This window comes from Pyrgilauda ruficollis, unplaced genomic scaffold (genome assembly GCF_017590135.1).
Source record: "Pyrgilauda ruficollis isolate IOZ18807 unplaced genomic scaffold, ASM1759013v1 scaffold53, whole genome shotgun sequence".
NCBI lineage: Eukaryota > Metazoa > Chordata > Aves > Passeriformes > Passeridae > Pyrgilauda > Pyrgilauda ruficollis.
Window position 1 is genome coordinate 1,262,152 of NW_024526933.1, and position 22,112 is coordinate 1,284,263.

At 36.4% G+C, this 22,112-nt stretch overlaps 1 protein-coding gene across 4 annotated transcripts in view; it reads right to left on the reverse strand.

Annotated features, from left to right (window-relative positions):
* Nucleotides 1–22,112, reverse strand: part of LRRC2 (leucine rich repeat containing 2) — a 75,196-nt gene that overhangs the window by 46,989 nt on the left and 6,095 nt on the right. For 2 of the 4 annotated variants that reach the window (XM_041480700.1, XM_041480699.1), the window contains 2 exons: nt 16,147–16,292; nt 5,315–5,525 (listed from right to left, as the gene is read on the reverse strand). In XM_041480700.1, the coding sequence (XP_041336634.1) occupies nt 5,315–5,525; nt 16,147–16,271 (336 nt within the window). In that variant the 5' untranslated portion in view covers nt 16,272–16,292. Of the gene's footprint in view, nt 1–5,314; nt 5,526–8,786; nt 9,044–10,544; nt 11,118–16,146; nt 16,293–22,112 lie in introns of those variants that run through there. The other 2 variants (XM_041480702.1, XM_041480701.1) reach the window with 2 other exon arrangements.

The following is a 22,112-nucleotide window of genomic DNA, read 5'->3' on the forward strand; positions in this document are numbered from 1 at the left end:
GGGTTTTTGGTGTGGGGGGGGGGGGGGGGGCGTGGTTTATTTGGTTTTGGTTTTGGTTTTGGTTTTTTTTCCAGGGAGAAATCTCTGGAATTTACATAAGTGCAAGAGAGATTTTCCCTGTCCATTCAATGCAGCAATGCTTTTTTACCCTTTATAAGAAATAAATCAGTGTGAGAAATAGTTGGGAATAACAAATGGAAATTCTCTATTGTCAGTGAAAATACATATTATGTTAGACAATAAAATTGTGAGAATAAACACAAGTATAGTAATTTGCTGCCTTGTTTTATGAGGAAATTAAATGCAAGAAAATCATTATTTGTAAGTAAAGAATTTTACCACCACTCCCTTACTTATACATCTGACATTAAAGTTTTTTAAAGTAGGTATGCATCCAGATCCTCTACTTAGGAAAAGCAGCAGTCCTACTCTGTATTTGAGGAGCATCATCAGCTTTCCTCTGCCAGTACTGATATCACAACATTTAAAAATTTGTTTATCCTGAATGTTTTGTGAAAAATATTTAAAATTCACTGATTCACTAGAGAATAAACATTCATTAATTAACAGCAGAAAGTAAACACTCAGAGGAGAAAAACAGAGTTAAAGTGATTTAATGTAAAAATTTGTATGAATATTCATGGCATTATTTTGCCTCAGTTTCTAGTTCTAATGGTGCTGTTTCTCTGAAGAACTAATTTAATTGAATAGATACATGTTTATGTGTACAGAGGTTCTCAAGTGTTCCATCAATTGTGCTTTTTTTTTCCTAGGCATCCAATTCAAACACAAAATTCTAATATCCATAATCCATATATATATATATATATGTGTGTATATGTATATGTATGTATGTATATGTATATATACATATATTTCACAGTGTGTTTGCCTGTAAAACTCCCAAATAAGTAATTTTATTTTTCTGAAACATACCTTGGAAACCTGAAATTAATTGTGGCACAGCACACCATTCTCATGCTTTCAAAGTCCCAAGTGTTTTGCAAACACAGGACGATTTAGGAGATTCACTGCTGGGGCAATACAACTGGATTCTGCCCCTTCTTTATTAAAAGAGGAAAAGAAGAGAAAACCCATCTGATTTTATTCACAATATCAGATTGTGATTCTGTGATTATGAGACCAGACCATTTTTTACAGTATACTCTTTTCTTTCCTAACTGCAAGTACTGATTCATTACTGTCCCCAGCTGGCAGAAATGCACACCCATGGGAGGTAGACACTTGAGTCACAGAACCACAGGATCACAGAATTAACTAGCTTAGAAAAGACCTTTGAGATCATCAAGTCCAGCCTATGACCTAACATCACCTTGTCAAACCATGGCACCAAGTGCCACATCCACTCTTTTCTTAAATACCTTCAGGACAGTGATTCCACAAACTCCCTGGGCAAGCCATTCCAATGCCAAATCACTCTTTCTGTGAAGAAAGTGTCCAGCCTCAAATATTTGTCTGGTATGTAAAAGGGAGACAAGGATCCCTGAACCTTAAGGTTGTTGTCAAACAGCCCCAGCCAGATGGAGCTTTGACAGACAAAGGTAAGACTATTTCATAAATGTAGTTATCAACCACTGCCCATAGGCTGAAGCTAACTTCATGGACAGACATGGATAAACCACAGCTCAAGTTACAAAATGTCTTGCAGATTCAGGGGGACTTGAATAAGGATCTGCATAAAGAGAAAACAATAATTTCAGAATTTATATAGTGAAAAATTAAGTTCAAGTCTCTTTAGCTACTACTTTTGCCTACTTGTCTAACCTAGTATTTTTTTTGTGTGAGATTTTTACTTTTGTGTGAGCTACACAGAACACTGTAGTGTGTCATTCACTCTTGCAATCTAACATTTTCTCCTTTTGTTTTTCTGGAATCAAAACAGTTTTCATTCCTTGCAAGGCATGCCCAGTGCTAGCTGTATCATGTTTTAAGACTGTTATTCTTGCTTCTAAGAAAACCTGATTTGTGCTCGATTCTTCTTATTTTCAGTCTCTTTTCACTGATCTCACTGTCACTCTAGCTTTGTTAAAAGCACAAACTGCACTGCTCCCTTGTCTACTTTAACATTGTGTCATAGTTCCTTGGCTTTAAATCCATAAGTCACTCACTCTAGTCATCCTCTTCACAGAAATAAATGCCTTTAAGGAGGCCCACAGTTATGAAAACTAAAAGTAGAAATATACCAGAAAGTGTTAAAGGCTAATTATTACAAAATTATTACCCTTTTTTCCCTTACTATTTTGTTGCTGTCAAAGAGCTTTATCTTTTCTCAGATGTGTTAAAATAATTACTTTACAAGGAACAGTGGGTCTCCACTTATGAAAATACATTATCATATCAGTTATATTTGAGAGGTTGGGAAAAAAGCAGCGCAAAATCTCAAAGGAAGGAATTCCTAATAGGAATTCAAAAGATGTGATCTTCTCTGATTTTCACTTTTACTAAGGTTCTCAGAAGTGGGTCTGATATCATTTTCAGAAAGGCACGATCCAGATTATTTTCAAAATATTTACCCAAGTTTTCCCAAACTCTTCTGGCTGGGTGAATATCGTTAGATATCCACAAGTGCTTTGGCTGTGCAGAGTACCCAGAGAGATAAGAAGAAACCATGTTGTCCAGGTGCCAGATAGCCTCGTGGGGTTTCTGCTGAAGCACAACCAAAGGCAATGGCTACAGACCTCCACTGCTAGGTTAATAGTTTGTCTGAATGAATTTAAGGGTCTTCTCCAGACTAAACAATTCTATGATTCCATCATAGAGTGTTTTACAAATCCATTTTTTAACCTCCTACTCAACACAAAATCAGTAAGCCAGATGCTACATGAATATGGAGCACAAAGCAGCAGCTTCTTTCTAACCGGGCTACATTTTTACCATCTAGACAGCCTGGGCACTCTGACACTGAGATCTATGAAAAAGATGTGTTAAAGCCACATCCCTATGCTGGGGATTACTCCTCTGTGTAACTTAGCTTCCCAGCATCCATAAAAAGAAATGGTACAAGCAAGACTTGTTCTCAAAATTAAACCTCTAAGTCACACCAACAACCTGCTCAGATTTAGCTATCAACTGTCTAGAGGATATATTACTGCTTCATAGATGAGAGAAAAGGGGAAACATAATAGAAATACTTATCAGCTAAAGGGAAGATAGAAGATTCAGGAGCTCGTCCCCAAATGGATACTTTACAGGACTGTGCTGTTTGCTGCTGCCAATGGTAAGTAGCCAGTCAGCAGCTAATCCAGCTTGTTATGTGCCCATAAATCTGCACAGGTAATCCCAACTCTGAGTTCTCCAAGTCCCTGAGTGCTTAATCACCGAAACTTTCAACTCATAGACGTATTTGTGTGCAAAACATAAAAAAAACCTAAACCACAATTGACACCACCAGCTCCCAGCTACATAACGTACAAACTTCTCTGAGAAAACTGTCATATGTCCACAGATTTTGTTCATGTGCAGATTGCCAGACTGTGCAGCATTGTTTTCATAGTCTGAAAATTCATTTTGCTTAAATGTGAATACTTTCTTTTTGTGAGAAAGCAATAGGAGAAAATACTATAATATCTGATTCTGTCTTTAGTTCAGAAACAACAGTTCAGATTTTAAAAAGCAAAATAATGATTTATATAAGACACAAAAACTTAACAAAATTGCTGCAGTAAGTGGATATACACTTCCTTCAGAACTTTGTCAAGTGAGTTTTCACAATTTTAAAATAATTGTCATCTGTTAGAAAATGACATTTCAATTTTGAAGGAGTACTGATCTAAATAAATCAGCTGTGATTGTATTTTTGTCCACAGACATCTGAACTATGTCACAGTTTGTTGTTGAAACAGGAAACCCACTTTAGTTAGGCTAGAGCTGGACAATGAGGCTTGATGGCTGTTTGATATGGACACACTGAGCATCTGATAAGATATCAAAACCCATGGTGGTTAGGAATGTACTGCTCAAGGTGGCATAATATAACAGTACATGACAGTACATCAATTTCTCTTAAATTGGATTTTTCAGAACATCAAATTAAAATTAGATATTCTGGAAAACAGAACAAAACATGTGTGTTTGATTTTGCTTCCTAATGTAAAGCCTAGCTTATGGTGACAAAGGAAAATTTTAATGGTTTGGCAAAAGGGAATAAGCAACAGAAAAGTTGAATTATGCAGCTCTCGACACCCTGATGCATTAAGGATATTTGCAGGTGCTACTATATCAGAGTCTAAGGGGCTGTAATTTCTCTCTCACTCTTTTTTCCTAAAAAGTACCTCTAAGGTTTACAATACCCAAAAGAATGCAGTATTTGACTGCACATCTTACACATCACCTTCAAAATCCCAAGTTCTTGAAACAAGAGATGTGATAGCTCCCCAAAAACCAGCCTTACCAGGTGAATGATTGGAATCAGTTGAAAAAAGAGGCTCCTTAGTAGAGCTGAATAAGAGCCAGCGTTTTCTATAGATGAGAAATTTCAAAAATTGTATGTTTATTCAGAAGAAAAGTAAAGAAAGAAAGAAAAATGAAAACTGAAAAAGAAAATGCCATCAGATTCAAGATCAAATCTAGGACAAAGTTACACTTCAGGTCAATCAAAAAATAATTCTAGCTTTTTTATCAATGTTTTGACTTATATTTTTTTGAATGACAATACTACATTAAATTCAAAATTTTGATTTCACATTATCATTAATAAAGTAATGTTTCTCAAAATACATTTCAGTCAAAGCTTTTACAGCTCCAGAAATCTTCAGACTAACTCTAACTCACAACTTGCTCAATTTCAAGCCAGCACCAATTCACATCTTTCCTGCAAGCTGCTATTTCACATCAAAAATATCTGCAAGTCAGATGTGCTTTTTTTCAGTAAGACCCTTGTGGATTTATGCTAATATTAATTTTAAACTGAGCAGAGCTTGAGAAAGTGTTACCACACCATTAGAGCAATAATACAGATCTCTGATTAGTAGAAGACAGCAATAAGCAAACAAATATTATTTTCATCTCTCTTCACACTCTGGGGAATTTTAGTGAAAAAGACCTTGTTGCAATATTATTTTCCATACCAAAACTTTTGAGAGGGATGAATTACATGTATGAGCAGAGAATTTAAAATACTCATACCTGAAAACTAAACCACTAGTTCAGGCTGGGGTAGAAAATACTTTGGTCGCTTCTAACACTGTGCAAAAGCATCAGTTTCATATTTGCCATAAAAAGAATGGGATTAAAAGATACAGTCTATGAAACCCAAACTCTTCACCAACAGAAACATATTTTCCTTTAGATTTACCGTCCACTGCTCTCCAGAAAGCTGAAAAATAAACTTGTTCTGTTCTTTATTTGCTCCATCTGATGAGGCATGACTCTTCTTGAGCTGAGGATTCTTTCCATGGATGTCCAGGTTCTTCTCATTGATGTCTACAAAGCCATTCTTGAGGTATTTTGATTGAGGAATACCTTTCTTACGGCACTCTAGTATCAAATTCCATTCCTGTTTTATCCTGAAATAGTGCCAAAAAATGCTTATGTGAAAAACATATGGCAGGTAAGTTCTAAAGCTTAATCTGTGTTTGCAAAAGTACTTAACTAAATATAATTATTCATCTAAGGTATTGGCTATTTTTTATATATGTATACTAAGAAAATATGCATTTCCTGGAGTTACGCTAAGGTTTTCTAGACATACGAATAGATTTCAAGTGATCAGGATTTCATTCACTGACTATAAAACAGTAAGATGCAGAGAATAACAGAAAAGTGGAGACTGAGCAAACTGTAACAGAAAATAGCAAAAATTATACGCTTTATTTTGATAGGATAGGAAATATATTCTCACAGAATAAATTACATGCATAGACAAAATCAAGTACCTGGTGATACAGGAAAACATTTTCTTTGGGAAAAGGTAAGAAGTGCCTTTTTTCTCTGCCCTTTCTTGATCATGTGTAATGATTTATTTTCATTTTTACACCAATATCTTCTTAGAAAGTAAAGGTTAAAGTTATCACATGCCAACTGATTGCAGATTCAGTTTCAGTAACTTCTACCTCATCTCCAAGGCAAGCTTTTTCTCATAACTTCAGGTACAAATTCAATTTGACATAATTAAGCGTTGTCAAGGGCTCAAGTTTTTAGTTAGGAGAGATTTATTTCAGTTTAGTCAATTAAAGAACTGGTTGGTTAACAGAAGCAAGTCTTTCTTACACCAAAACAAGACTCTGGAGGACCCTGTGTATCATAAATCTGACCTCACACTTTGAATTCTATATCCTGTGGTACATAAAACTCGTTTATGCCATCTCCATCCTCTGACAGAAACTTTAATCTAAAGCATTGAAGAAAACTGAGAGTTTAAGAACAACACAAAGTTCAGGATTAAGTAGCCCTACAGAAAGTAAATATGCTATGTCCTAGAAAGAGAAACACATGCAAGTTTATAAAGTTCAAATAAGAAGTTACAAAATCTTTACACATATTACCACTTGATTATGGAGTTCTTCTCTACAATGCTAGGGTGTAAAAAAAAAAATTGCCACATGAGAGAGAATCATGAAGTAATAGAATTATTTGGATTGGAAGGGACGCTGAAGATCATCTATTTTCAACCCCACTGAGTCTGGAGGGACACTGCTCATCACTGGTGGGTGATCATCAGTCATCACCCATCACGGCTGGGTGGACGCATGCAAAGTGTAGTGGCCAATGGATCAGTGACCAAATGGAGCCTTGGTCATTGATTCATTGGCCACAACACTTTGCATGCCACCACCCAGCCAGGACTTTATCCACTAGACGGTCCATCCCTCAAATCCATGACCCCTTTACCCCTATCCACCAATATCATGGCTCCATCATAAAAGACTCACAGATTTGTCAGGATTAAAACCAGAATGTCTAGTTTTAAATCACATGCAAGAAACCCACTACAAACTTAGGTGAAAGAAGCTTGTCCCAAAATCTTGTTGAAATAAATTATTTTTGGACATCCATAACAAGGTATGAAACCACAGTGCAGAGCACTCTTATGGAAATATAGCATCACAGATTAAAAGTCATAGATGACTTAATGCTATCAAAAAAAGTCTTTAGAGAGCAAAACTGCACGCCGAGATAGAAAGGTATTGAGACAGTTGTATATATTGTGGCACTTACAGAAATCTCAGGGGATTTTAGAGAGATTTGGAAGCAGAGAGCACAGCAATGGCAAAGACACAGCACAGTGACACACTGCAGGCACTTTCTACACTTTTGGAAAATACATATAACTATTTATCAGAGGTTCAAGCCTGAAGGACCACTGAAGGAGAGTTTCAAGGAGCAGCACACTATACATGCAACATAAGAGAACTGCAGAAAGCCCCTTCTGTAACAATGACTGCAATTCCTAAGTGACATCTTCGGCAAATATTTCAGGAGGTGGATTAACAGTGAGGTTGGTTAAAAGGTAGCTCACTGGATAAAGTGTTGACAGACTATAGGAAGACAGGACAAACTCAGACTAAGTACATTCTAATGAAAAGACAGTAAGGATGTCTTTGACCCTTACAAAAATTACAGAAGTATTTCTGAAAAGATAAAATTGTATTTATCTTCAAATGAAAAAAAACATAGAAAGAAACATGATCTCTGATAAACACCAAAAAAGAAAATGAAGTTACTGCAGGTATGCAAATGTGTAAGAAAAGGATTTGTAGCATATCAGATGAAAGAAGATTCAGAGAGATGATGGGAACAATAACTTCTGAAAATATGAAAGGAGCAATAAAGGAATAGTTATAGAAGTTATTGATACCTGCAGAAATGTTACTCATTCTTGGCTTCAGTTTTCATTAGAGACATCAAGATGTACTTCACAAGTCAACATCTGGAAGAATTCCTGGTATTAAAAAGTATCAGTAGGGGAGGTATGAAAATACTAAAATGTATTTGAAATAAATCTCCTAGTTTCTCTCAGTGTCTACTGCATTGTGGAATGTTTCATACCACAGCAAGCTGTGATTATAAGTGAGTTAAGAAAAAATAGACTGGGCAGACAGAAAAACATTTAGCCGAGGGAGTGCCTAGTGTGGACTAAAGGTGTTAGCACAGTCCACCAAATATCCCCACAAATATTGTCTGAGTTTACTTGATATGACAAAGACAAGAAAATGGTTAAAGCAGATACAGATCCTTAGCCCACACTGCAATATGCCATCAAGTTGTGGCTAATATTTCTAAATTTTCAATTACAGAGGGAGAAATATCCAAACATCTGATTTGACCAAGCAGCCCTGCTAAGGGTATCCCCACCAGTTGCAGTCTAGAAGTGCTCAGATGACAGTTTTCCACATCAGCAGACATGATAGTTCAAAATCATTTCAGATGCTTTGACACATGAGTCCATTCAATGTTTAGTTTTGATTTTAACTATTCAATCTGTCATTTGTACTGGAGAAACTGCCAACAAAACTGAGTGTGAATACTGTAATAGCAATATGTTGCTAGGAAAAGCTACAAACCACTATTTCCATGCACATAAGGAAAAATAAATGGTCACAAAACGCCTACTCATATTTTGTTCCAAAACTTGTGTACCAGTGAGTATAGCTGTATAGATATAAAAGTTCTGTGTGACTAGGAAGTGAAGTGGTGTGGGGAAGGTGTTAACTGAATTTCAAGGAAGAGAAAAATATTATCTGAACAATTAAGAGGCAGAAGTCATAAGGACCATAGGATTAAACAAGTAGAATTATTTTTTTTTAAATATTCCAAATTTTACTTACCACTGCTGTTCTGCTCTTTCTTGCATTCTCCAGTCCCTCAGACAGAGTTTTCTGTCCTTCTGTGAAGCTTAATTCTGCATTACTACCCTCTCATTCCCATGGAATTCCTGCATTTTCTATCAAAGCAATAAATATTTCACTCAGTGCATACTTTAATGCACTGAAAAAAAATTGCACAAAGTGCAATACAAAATGGTGGGGTTTTGTATTCATTGCTCTTCTTTCAAGCCCAAAAAATGACTGACTCATGCCTGACAGTATAAATTCTAAGAATGTTAGAAACTTAAACAACAGAAATAAGAGGTCAAAAAGTCTAACTCAATAAAAAATAAGCTGCATTATTACACATCTGTGCTGGCTCTGTCTGGTAGACTCCAGGAACACTAGAGTAGAGGGCTCAGGTCTAAAATGTTACTGTCCCACAACAAGGAGTATAAAAAATGGTAAGAAGGGAGTTACATTAAAACTGAAAAAATAAACTGCCCTCTGACAGTCTGCTGATAATATGTATAAAACAAAAAACTCAGGAGGTCAAAGCTAGCCAAGTAAAATAAAATGCATACAACAAAAATGGTTGTTAAGCAAATCAGTCAGTGAAATATTTACCTCAGAAGAAAGACAAGGGTTAAAAATTAAACCTGTTAGGGAATTCAGCATGTATATTGCACACTGATATGGAAATCCTGTGTCAAATTTTCTCTTTACTCGTACATGAAGTTATGGTAACATGCTCTGTTAGGCTTTTAGAGAATGCAAGTATCATGTACAAGCACATTTAGAACAGATGGAAGGTGAATTAATAATGGAGCAACAAAAGTGCATAATTTTGTACAGTCCATCTCAGAATGAAAACATCATATTTCCCATGGGCAAAGGTTCTAATAATTTACAACACCTGGCTGTACCCTCAAGTTACACACTACCTAAATTAATCACTATGAGCCTTACTGGCCTGGAGTTGCAAATTATATCAAGCCAGAGTGTATCATGAAGGAAAGATGACAAAGCTGTAAATTTGCAGGTTCAGTTGAGACCAAACCAAAGGGATCTATTTGGCTACATGGTTGTCATTCTGCTCTGTCATTGTCAAAAAATTGAGATGATGGTACTTTTTAAGGGATTATTATGAAAATAAAGACCTTTTTAAGTCTTCATTTGGTGGCAATCCTCAAATTATACAGAATTTCCACCATGTTTGTCATATCAGGAGGCTATTACATGAATCTTTAAGAAAAACATCTAAAAGAGAAGATCTCTAAACCAGTGAGGCAAAAAGAAAAAAAATACTCACACAAATAAAATAATATTTTAAATACTAATATACTTTTAAGAAATTATATTTCTAATCTTGACACTTTAAAGACACCTGATATTCCAGAAACACTTTTCAACATATGATAAGTTACAAAACCACAGCTCTCCTGAAGTTTATGTCTTTTTAATATTATTTAAAAATAAAATATTTTCGTCTTCCTCTAGGCCTTGATTAAACAGTTAAAGTCAGGTTAAAAAAACAACTATTATTTTCAATAGTAAGAAAAATGAAGATAGCAAAGTCAAGCTTAATTTAGGTGGGATTATGAACCCGAAAAATATATTTCTCAAAGGGCTAGGATGAGATGTAAAGTTTCAACTCAGCTAACTATTATAGTATTTCCTCTTCAATCATACAAATAGTTCTCCCAGTTTTAAAAAAAGCTGGTTGCATGCTGCTTATGTTTGTCAAAAGAAAAAAAAAAAGAAAATTAAGTTTCATACCTATATATCTGTAACATAAAAGCACACTTTTCACTAAGGCAGATGTATGTGGCATAGAGGAATTTTACTCTGGTAAGTTATTTTCCAATATATTGCCTTTTTACAGTAAGCTTTCAGGGCAATATGTTACAGTTATGAAAAAAGATCAGCCGGGAAATAGAAGATTCAAGTATTTTCATTTTGGTTAGTGCTGTATTCCTCTTCAGGTAATCATTTCCCAAATGCTTCTTCACTATTGGAGTATAACTTCAGAAAAAGGTTCACAGCATATATTTTTCATTATTATTATACATGTTTCTTTTCAAGGACACGGTAGTTCCCTTCTTGGAATTTTATTTTCTCCAACAAAATAATGAATCTAATCAACCTGACGCAAAGGATTACTCTACAATAAAATCAGTGATTGAACCTTTCAAAGGAGCAACCAGCTTAGAAAAGAAGTGTGCATTGGTAGGGATTTCAGAGCCATCAGAGTAAATTAGGAGTAACTGGGTTTCTTTCAGTTGCTCTTCCTTCAGCAGGTACACTCTTCTCAATGTCTGATTAGAAGCTCTTGGAGGAAAGCTGTGATTCCTAGGTAAGGAAGGGAAGTTTCGTTAGATGGCACTATTTCCTCTAAACCAGGGCACAAGAATTGACTGGGACACTACATGGTGACACCAGTTTAGAACTCCTGAGCAATGTTTAAATCAGAGCCACTAGATGTGCAGGATCATTAAATAATCCTATGGAATTTTTAGAAGACCATCACAGTAGAACTGGAGCTCAGCCCAGAATAATATTCCTGATAGATGAGTAACATTTGCTTCAAATTCAATTGGATTGATTCAATTTCAGTATCACTGCCAGGCTCTGCCATGCAATTTAAAGGATTGTGGCTGAACATCAGCTTTTATCTTACAATGCACTTCTGGGCATTACTTTAGATGCATGGTCTGTATGCACAAGTGCCTACAAACAAAGGCAAATAACTTAGTATTTTTATTAGTGCTGCAGATTGAAACCAAAATTGTTGACTGTAATTTGTGTTTGCAGCCAAGGGACTGCCAGCTCCAGTTTTAGACTAGCTTGGAAAAAGTTCTGCATTGGGTATTGAGTAGGAGAATAAAGATAAACACAACAAATAAATTTTTAGTTAAGGTACAAATAGAGTTATAACACTGAAGTTTGGCAGAGTGATACCGACAAATCTTTTTTATTAAACAAACATGTAAACTCTCAGGGAAAAAAAGTCAGTTTGCCTGCAAAGTGCAGTTTTCTTGTTGCTCTTTATTTTTAATATTCACGAAGTATATAACTCAAGAAATAATACATGCACATTGAATTATCCAGACTTTGAGAAGAAATTTTTGGAGAGGAGACAGTGGATGAGGTAGCTGAACAAACTTTTATTTTTGCTGCATGTTTGTTGGTGGGCAGAGAAGGCTGTGCCATTTCACAGCAAAGATTTAGATAGCTAATCTGGGCAAACAGCTCTGGCATTTCCTCACTAGAATGTTTAATTTGTTAGCCTTCAAATTTATCTTACCTACTTCTCACACAAATGACAAACATGTTGCCATCCCTCAAAAAAACCCCTAACTGTAAACATTCACTCATTTTCCCTTAAAAAAAAAAAAAAAAAAAAAAAAAGGTAAAAAGGAAATCTCAGTGAAGAAAATCATTATACCACATCAAGGTCATCTGACAGTATTCAGGATTTTGGGGAACAATAAAAGATGGTTTTAATAAAAGATCACCACTACAAGAATCTATCTAGAAGACTAAATATAGAACAGTGCTATAAACACACACTTCTTTCCATGATATGCACCTTCATAAACATATATGAAATCTCAGGACTGTACACATTTTTTTTAACAGTTTGTAGTTCATATCCTATGGGAGATTTCAAATGGGCTTGTCTGACAGTATCAAGAAGATGACATAAAATGAAAATAAGCCTACCCAACACTGTTCCATTTCTTTGTCGTTTATGTTCAGTTGTTGGTTTACATGTGTTCTTCAAACTGCCACACTTTCACAGTCCCACAAAACCAAAGATAAAACAGAGGACTGAATTAAATCCATAAAAAATATTTATCTGATACTTGTACCTCAGAAGGCCAGTATTCTCAGTAATTGGTTGTCCAGAATCAGCTCTCACTGGCCAGTTACTTAAACATCTGCCTTGCAAACAAGTCTTTACAAGACCTCACCATTAATGCTCAGCTGAAGCTTTTCATTCATTTGTGGAATTTTCCTCTGAAGAAAATCTTTAATCAAAAATCATCTTACTGTTTAATGAGGCTGCATGAACTAAATTACCTTGCCCCACGGCAAACAGAGCTCCCTAGAAGCTGACCAGAAGTTTGTCCTCGAATAATACATGGTACATTCCACTGCATATTATCAGGTCATTTTACATAGTAACACAGAATACAAAGAAACTTCGCAATCTCAAAGACATTAGCAAATTATAACCTCTTTGAGGACAACTTGGTGGTTTTTTAAAAAAAAAAAAAAAAAAAAGAAAAAAAAGGGGGAAAAAAAACCCCCCAAAAAAAAAAAAAAAAAAACCCAACCCCAAAGACCAGATTCCCAACTCTGTTCCATGAATGTATTTGCAGAGAAACTTTATCAATTTCAACGCTACTTAAGAATTCACTCTGACTTCTAAGAAAAATGAATATCTAGAGCCTTAAATGCTAGAATGTAGTCTTCACTTCAGGAAAGTTCCCTCTTTAAATGTCTTTTGGGAATTATAATTTTGGATCAAAATACTTTCTTACTGTGACACAGTATGAACTTGCATTGATTTCAGTGAACCTACCTAACAATAGTAAAACTTTAATCCCTGAGTATGATACCTGAATTTGATCAATGCAGAACTCCATAAAATAATGAAATGTATTTATATATGGAAACACTATTTCTATTATTTAATTAGAAATATAGTTTTATCTGTGCTTTCAAGCTAAAAATCAGCAAAGTCTTCTCATATTTTTGGTCTGATATTTGAGAGCACTGAAAAGCATATAACGAGTAACTTGTGAGCTGACATTTAGGACCTAAATGCCAGTGGTCACTGCACACCTCATAAAACAATGAGGATTTTTTTTTTAACTGAATTTGGCATATTATTGCTAATATTCTTATTACTGTGACCATTATTCTATCAGCTTTGACCATTCTATAAGGCCTGCATCATGAGAATGAGCACGAACTTTGGCATTTGTTTCAGTGGGTGTAATACTGATCACTCAGCTCAGGAGACAAAGTCTAATCTATTTCCTCCTTTTTTTCCAGGAGCTCTACAAGTAGAACTAACTGGAAAGCAATCTGAGTGCACAAAGACACACAACTAAACAAGTACAATCCACAAATTGCAATTTAAAGGAAGAAAAAGTCCTTTGCACATGCAGCAAGTGCACTTTTATTTCTGTTCATTATGTCTCAAATTTCCTATCTTTGATACGGGAAGAAAAGAGAATTAATTTGGACATCATTAGTGGAAAAAATGCAGAAAAAGAGGTGAAGCTCCACTCTTTCAGATAGAAGTATGTCTACAATAATTAACCACAGGCAGAAAAAATGAGGGAGAATGCATTGGTTTCAGGAAAAGACAAATCAATGTAAGAACTTATTCTTGACATATGCTACTGACAAAAGCCATGGGAACTCAAATTAGCTACCTCAGAGGACATAAGGCTACCCTCTTTCCCTCTTACAGAGAGAACTTACCGTGCATCTTTTTCTTTTGTACTAGTGAACTCAAAAGTTATCTTCTGCACCACAGAAAACCAAAACCAAGGAAAAAAAGCGGCAGGGGGATGTTGACATGTTGTCCACATTAGGACAGAAATAAGGTTTGATTAAGTTTGATCCCAAGCCCTTTCACTTGTGTTTTCTACCATAAGGGAAACAGCAAACATCCATCTCTCAGCTGTCATAGTTTAACCTCAGATGGTAACCAAGTCCCGCATAGACATTTACTCCCCAACCCTCCAGCAGGATGGGCAGAAAAATCAGGATAAAAAAGTAATACTTCTGCTTTGAGTTAAGAATAGTTTAATAATAGAAACAAAGTAAAATATAATAATACTATTAATATTCATTGCAATAATAATAACAAAAAGAGAGAAAGGAAACCCAAGATAAATAATGTCAAATACAACTGCTCACGACCTGCTGACACAATCCTAGTTGATTTCTGAGAAACAAAATCACTCACTTCTAGCCAATTCCACCAATTTAAATGGCAAGAATAAAGTTCTATGGTATGGAATATCACATTCAGGTCAGCTGTCCTGGCTGTGCTCCCTGCCAGCTCTGTGTTCAGCCCCTCAGTAGCAGAGAATGAGACACTGGAAAGTCCTTGGCTTAGCATAAGCACTACTTAGCAACAATCTAAACAACAGTGTGTTATCAACATTATTCTCATACTAAGTCCAAAACACAGCACTGTACCTGTTAGTAAGAAAAAAACTAATTCTATCCTGCTTGAAACCAGGACACAGCTCACACCAAAAAGAATGCTTATCCTCACTAGAGAATTCATTCTATAGTATGAACCTCTCTTTTTTTCTTTCTTTTTTTCTTCTGTTTTTGTTAGAATTACAGTTTTATGGTAAGCTTTAGTGGAGATGGGAAAACCAAGACTGCTGCTATGGCTGTTTTGAAAAGAAAGGTCCCAGAAAGACCAGTCAGACTCTGTATTACCCTTGTCTCCTCCAGGCAGCCAGTGCAGCTGCCTCAGTAGTGAGAATCTGCTAGTGAGGGTATCCTGAGAGTGCTGAAACACCACACAAAGGTTCAATGCAATTATGTTCTTAAACAAGGGCACTGTTTAACCCTGCGCATTTTATTTTTAAAACAGAAAGTGATTTCTATTTTTTTCTGTTCTCAGAGGGAGGAAATTGATAAGTCCCATGTTCAAACTTCCCAATGCAGTTTAATATTCAACAGTGTCATATGATCAACAAAATATCACTTAAATAAAAAAAAAATTCAGTATAATAAAAACAATAAAATTATCATTGGACATAAACATTATAATCAAGGCCTTCTTTAATACCCCAAGAAAAAATAACCTAATAATTCTTATTCTTTTTGGCATTACCTATTCAGAAACAATTGAATATGTCTACTTATTTATGTCCTTTTCTTTCTCCCCTCAACACAACAAAAATACTTATAGTATTTCTTAGTACTGAAGCTTGTGAGCTTATGTTCACTAATTCTATAATTAATAATCCCTACTTTTATGCACTATATTAAAATAGAAAGTTACAAACATATGTTATTTTTCTCTTCAATTTATGTCTATGGTAAACAATAAAATACATCATTGATATAGCAAAATCTACATAGGAACGAGCATAAACTAATGAAATATAAGTATTGTTTGTGCTGCATTTCTCCTACTATCATGTGAGGATAAGAAGTAAGATGTCATTGAAATCAAACCCAAATCCCAAAATTTTAATAATCAACAATTATTTTTTAGTATATTCATCATATTTGTTACATATATTTCTATTTATTATATTTAGTATATAGAAATGTTAGTGGATAATAAGAACAGATTTAGTTAAAATTAATAACACAAAAGTGGTCTTACTTCTCCAATGCACTTTGTTCTAATCTTTCTTTCTCCTTCCTCTGACGTTCTTTGCTCTTCTTAACTCGAGTTTCCCACAGTCCTCTTATGACAGAAAAGTCAAATATTATCACCTGATGCCCCATATTGTTGACATTAAGCTTCTCCTGCAAAAACAAGCCAATTCTTCAGAAAAAGGAATAATGAGATAAATAAAACTCCAAACTATCAGGTGTCATTAAAATTTTATGGGGAAAAGAGTTGAAGTCATAAGAAATATTAATATAGTGTGTTTTCCATCTTACCCAATTTATCTAGGGTTTTGTGCTGGCAGTAATCAATGTAGCATGCGATTCACTTCTACATAAAATCCATGACAACAGCCATATGTTGAATTTTTTGTATTCCTTACAATTTTTTTCCTTTTCAAGATAAAGGCAGAGTTGCAAAAAAAAAAAAAAAAAATACTGGTTTGATTAAGTAACGCTGATGAAAATAGCTTTAAAGGCTTTACATTTTTAATAATTTCTGTGACTAATATTAAAATGAATGCTCATAAAGAATTTATTCATTTTAAATCATGCAAAAGCACTCCATCTGGAGTTGTTGTGTATTGATCTTTATGACCTCAAGCTATCCTCTTTCAATGGAATTTGTGAAATTCCTGTGTTCCCATAAGTATCTGCTTATCTGCAAAGGGCATCAAAAGACCAATGCCATAACAAACAAAAAAACTTACCTAAGGCAGGGACACGGGGAAGGTTTGAACACGTCATGGTCCCCACTTACTAATATGTCCTTATTCTGGCCAGTCAACAGGGTTGACTTTGCAGCAGCCAGGAGGGTCATGGCCAGGACCTGAGGCTCTTCACCTCAACACATGGTAAGGTAGTCACACCTGCCTTTTTCACTTTACTGGAGTGCACAGTCAGATAACGCCAGGACATAATGAGCAATCATGTGTGAATCATTCACCTGTCCCGTACACTGTTATTAGTATTGTTTTTCCTGTTTAGTTTTTTTTTTTTTTTTTTTTTTATTTCATTGCTGTTTCCACTAAATCACTCTTATCTCAACCCATGATCTTTATGTTTTTTTTGTGCCTCCATTCTTCTCTTGATCCTGCTACAGGGGAAGGCAGACACAGCACATTGTCTGGTGTGTTTTGAGCAGGAGCACTAAATTGGAGAATACAATTCCTAAACCACAACACATATGGAAACACATTCCAACAGTCAAAGGCTTGGTATCAGGTATCAGGCTCCATACAGTTAAGAACTGATGTCAGCCAGAAAAGAAGCTCGAGGAATATACCTCTTCTGATAAAATATGCTGGAAAACTAGTAACAATGGACAAAGAGAAAGCTTAGCTACTCATTCTTTAATGGCAACCTCTTTTCCCACCCTTCTTGACTGGATGGACTGCAGGATGTGGACTGGAAGAGAAAACTCCCTCCCACAAGATCAGTTTCATGACCATCTGAGGAACCTGAACATACATAAGTTTTTGGGGCCTGATGAATGCATATCAGAGTTCTGAGGAAATTGGCTGATGTTGTTAACAAGCCAATCTCCCTGGTATCCAGAGAGTCATGGAAGTCAAGGGAAGTTCCTGATGAGTGGAAAAAGGGAAACACAGCATTGATCTTTAATAAAGTTAGAAAGGAGAACCTTGGGCATTACCAAACTGTCAGTCTCACCTCTGTGCCTGGGAAGGTCCTGGAACAGATCATCCTACTAACTATGCTAAGGCACAAAGTGAACAGGAAGATGATTTGGGATAGCCAGCAGGGCTTCTCTAAGGGCAACACTTGCCTGACCAACACAATGGCCTTCTATGATGGAGGGACTACACTAGTGGACAATGGAAAGGCTACAGATGCCATTTTTCTGGACTTCTGTAAAGCCTTTGACACAGTCCCCCACAATGTCTTTCTCTCTTATTTGGTAAGACATGGATTCAGCAGGTGGACTGTTGGGTGGATAAAGAATTGGGATGACAGCCACATCCAGAGGGTGGTGGTCAATAGCTCAGAGTCCTGATGGACATCAGTGACAAGTGGTGTCCCACAGGAGTCTGTATTGGCACCAGTAGTAATCAATATCTTCCTTTATGACATACACAAAAGGATTAAGTGCACCCTCTGCAAATTTGTAGAGGACACCAAGCTGAGTGGTGTTGATACACCTGGAAGATGGAATGTCATCCAGAGGGACCTGGACAAGATTGAAAATTGAGTCTATGGGAATTTCCCACTTATTTTTCCACTTTCCCACTTGGCACAAGTGCAACTTGCTGCACTAAGTGCAAGTGCAAGGGCGAGGTGCTGTACATGGGTCAGGACAACCCGTTAAAACACAGGCTGGGGGATGAACAGAGGGAGAGCAGCCCTGCCCAGAAGGACTTGGGGGTGCTGGTGGATGAGAGGCTGGACATGACCCAGTCACGGGCACTCCCAGCCCAGAAAGCCAAAGGTGTTCTGGAGTGCATCAAAAGGAATGGTAAGCAGCTGAGGGAGAGGATTCTTCCCTTCTACTCCACTCTCGTGAGGACACAACCTGGAGTGCTGCATCCTCTTCTATGTTCCTCAGCACAGGAAAGACATGGACCTGTTGGAGCTAGTCTAGAGAATGACCAGCAGGAAGATTAAAGGGATGGAAAACCTCTCCTTTGAAAAGACTGGGAGAATTGGGATTGTTCATCCTGGAGGAGAGAAGGCTTTGGGGTAATTGTAACTGTCCAGTGTCTGAAGGAAGTCTACAAGAAAGATGGAGAGAGCACATAATAATAAGACAAGGGGGAATGGATTCAGACTGAAAGAGATGGTTTAGATTACATATGCTAAAGATACTTTTTACTGTGAGGGTGGTGAGGCACTGGAACATGTTGCCCAGAGAAGCTGTGGATTACCTATCCATCCTCAAGAGCAGGCTGGATGGGGGTCTGAGCAACCCAATCCAGTGAAAGGTATCCCTGTCCTGGAACTGATGATCTTTAAGGTCCTCTCCAACCCAAGCCATTCTGTGATTCTCTATGTGAAACACAGCATGACTTACAAGATGGTATTCCTTACAGTGGTTCAGTACCAGCATAAGAAACTAATCACCTACTAAATCTCTAATGCAAGTACACAAACAAATCTTGATAAAAGAGGTGGAACTTTCTAGCTCAGAGTCACTAGTCGTGATACAATCACCATAATATACTAGCTCTCATAAACTAGTAGCTAGATTACCAACAGAGGAAAGTCAGTTATTTAAACTTTGTGTGGGCTTTTATTAGAGAACACATTTATAATACCATTTATAAGCTTAGGGGAAAAAAATAAGCAGTAGAAGAAAACCCTTCTTGACCATCTACTTATCGGTTAAAGAGCAATCCTCCCCATCCTTTCCTGTGTGTTTTCAAGCTCATGTCTATAATTTTCCCTCAGATGCTACTGTGATCATTTTTTCCAAGCATTGTGTCCTTCAGCTGGGTCCATTTATCATCTGTCCTTCTGTTATAATATTGAGGACAAAGGGGCAATTATTCTCCCCTCTGTATTTTTTCCCTTGTAACTTTGCAGCTGTCCCTTTTCTCTTTCACCCCCTTTCACCTACACATCCCTCTGTAGTGCATAGCATATAAAGGAATAATTTATTCTGAGACAGGAAAACACCCTCATGTCCTCTGGAAAATGCACAGTACAGACTAAAAAGAATTATGCATAGATATGTCCAGAGAAAAGGTACCTACCTGCTCACTTTATTAATCATCTCAGTGAGAGAGGCCCTCTCAAATACCAACAAATATTGGCTCAGAAACTGGTCAGAGACCAGTATCATTCTATTCACATGGCCTTCTGTATCTTAGGATGTTTACATAAAATGTTGTCTTTGTTGTTCATAAAGCTGCAACTATTTCTTGTTTATCTTTGCTCGCACTAAAAATGAGGCAAAAATAGTTCCTAACATTTCTGGAACTAACAGATGACAGCAGCTAAGTCAAAACCCCAATAAAACAGTGTAATTAAAACAGTGACCTTATTCTCTGTGGAAAGGTTTGTCCTTCTAAAACATATTCACTACTAATTTACAGGAACTTTTTACCTCATAAAATAAATTGTTCACCTCTGCTTACAGGAGGAAGAAACCCAGTGACAAGGACTTCACCCCTCACAGTCACTCTGCAGGGTCTAATTCATTTTAATAGACCAATTCATAGAAGTGTGTTTTGGTAGAAAGGCTGTTGCAGAAGTTGAATTGTTGTGTGACAGTGAAGTTACCGCTGGACACTTGACCTCTTTTAGAACTAGATGGCCTTAATCAACAGAGAGTCTGAATAGACTGTGAAAGCACTCCTTTTCCTTGACTTGTTTCTCACCTTCCTGTCTCACAGGTTAAGTCATCCATTCTTTATTGAGACACTGATTTATTAAACACTAGGTCAGAAAAGTTCATTTTACCAACATATTGCTTTTATCCACATATAGCTTTTATCCACGTGTTGCACTAAGCAGCAAGGCATTGTGGGGTTTTCTTCTATGGTAATACCAAGCAGAGGACAAACTTGGGTGGGAGATGAGAGCTGTACGCCTCAGAATTAATCTCTTCAAAAGGAGCAAAACCACAAATCCTTATCAGATTACAGGGTGACTAAGGCTTTAGAAATATGTAGCAGGACAAATGTGAAATGCTTTTTGACATCTACAACTCTGAAAAGGTCACCTAGCAATCTTCACAGGGCTGTTGCTTTATCCTATATCCTTGTCTAAAAAATGGGCATGAAGTATCAAGCATGATGTCAAAATATGTATTTGCCAAAATTCAGGCACCATCATTTTCCTAATGATGAGACGTTGCCCAGAAAGGAAAACTTGCTAAAGCTATGCTTAAGTGATACTAAGAATAGGTTCTTCAGAATACCTACTCATACATGGTAAGAATTTATCACAGAAGAAGCAACTAATAATAATGATTTTGAGTTCTAGAAATACATGTTCAAATTCACGCACAGTAGTTTCTTTCTTCCAAACATCAGATTAGGTCTGTAGAGGAAAACTCAAAACTATCATCTATTATTCACAGGTGGTAAGCTACATTTGGATAGAGAAAAATCTCAATCATACACTTCTTTCTAACTTCTTAGCTTCAACTAGGAACACAGCTATGTTTCCTCCCAAACTTAGGCTATTCACAGGAATCACTATAATAATTTCATCCATTATCAGAATCCACAATAAAGTTAGAAAGGACCTTTAGAAGTCAACGTGTCTGACTGTTCTGCTCAAAGCAGTCATATAGTTCTGTACATCCTGCAGCACCCCTCCTCTTCCAATTTCCCCATCATTTTTTAATTCAGCACTGCTTCTTTCTCATCCCATACTTACACATGATCATTAAGGACAGGCTTTTGTCTCACTTGTGAGGATTACCTCACCCACCCATATGGCAGTAAGTGAAAAACAAAAAACTATTTCGTACCAAAGAAACAGGCAACCTTGCTTTCATTAAGGACAAGTCCTAACCACAAAAGCAATCATGGCCTGCATTCACAAGACCCTACTTCATAACTACAATGAGTTTGCCACTTAAAGTCATCTTGACTTGAGTAACATCTACATCTAAATTATGCTGTAGATCATCAGCACACCTTTCTTAGATGATGCATAGTTATAACATTTATCAGTCTTTTGAGTTATTAGTGAGACAGGTCACAAAACAAGGCTATTCAGTAACATATGATAATTAATGTACAGCACTTTCCAGGGGAAAAGGGATTCGGGAGCACAAGAAGGCAATGTTATTTACAAGACAATCATATATGGAGAAACTAGTTCTCTGTGTGTATTTATGGAAGCAAATAATCTTATCCCTAGCCATTTACACCTCCCAAGAAATTGTCTGCAAAACCTTAATCAATATCCTTAAAAGGCAACATACCAGGAAGTCAAGCTGATCTTGACTTCTTTGTAATGGTTAGCTCAGAAACAGAGCTGGCCATT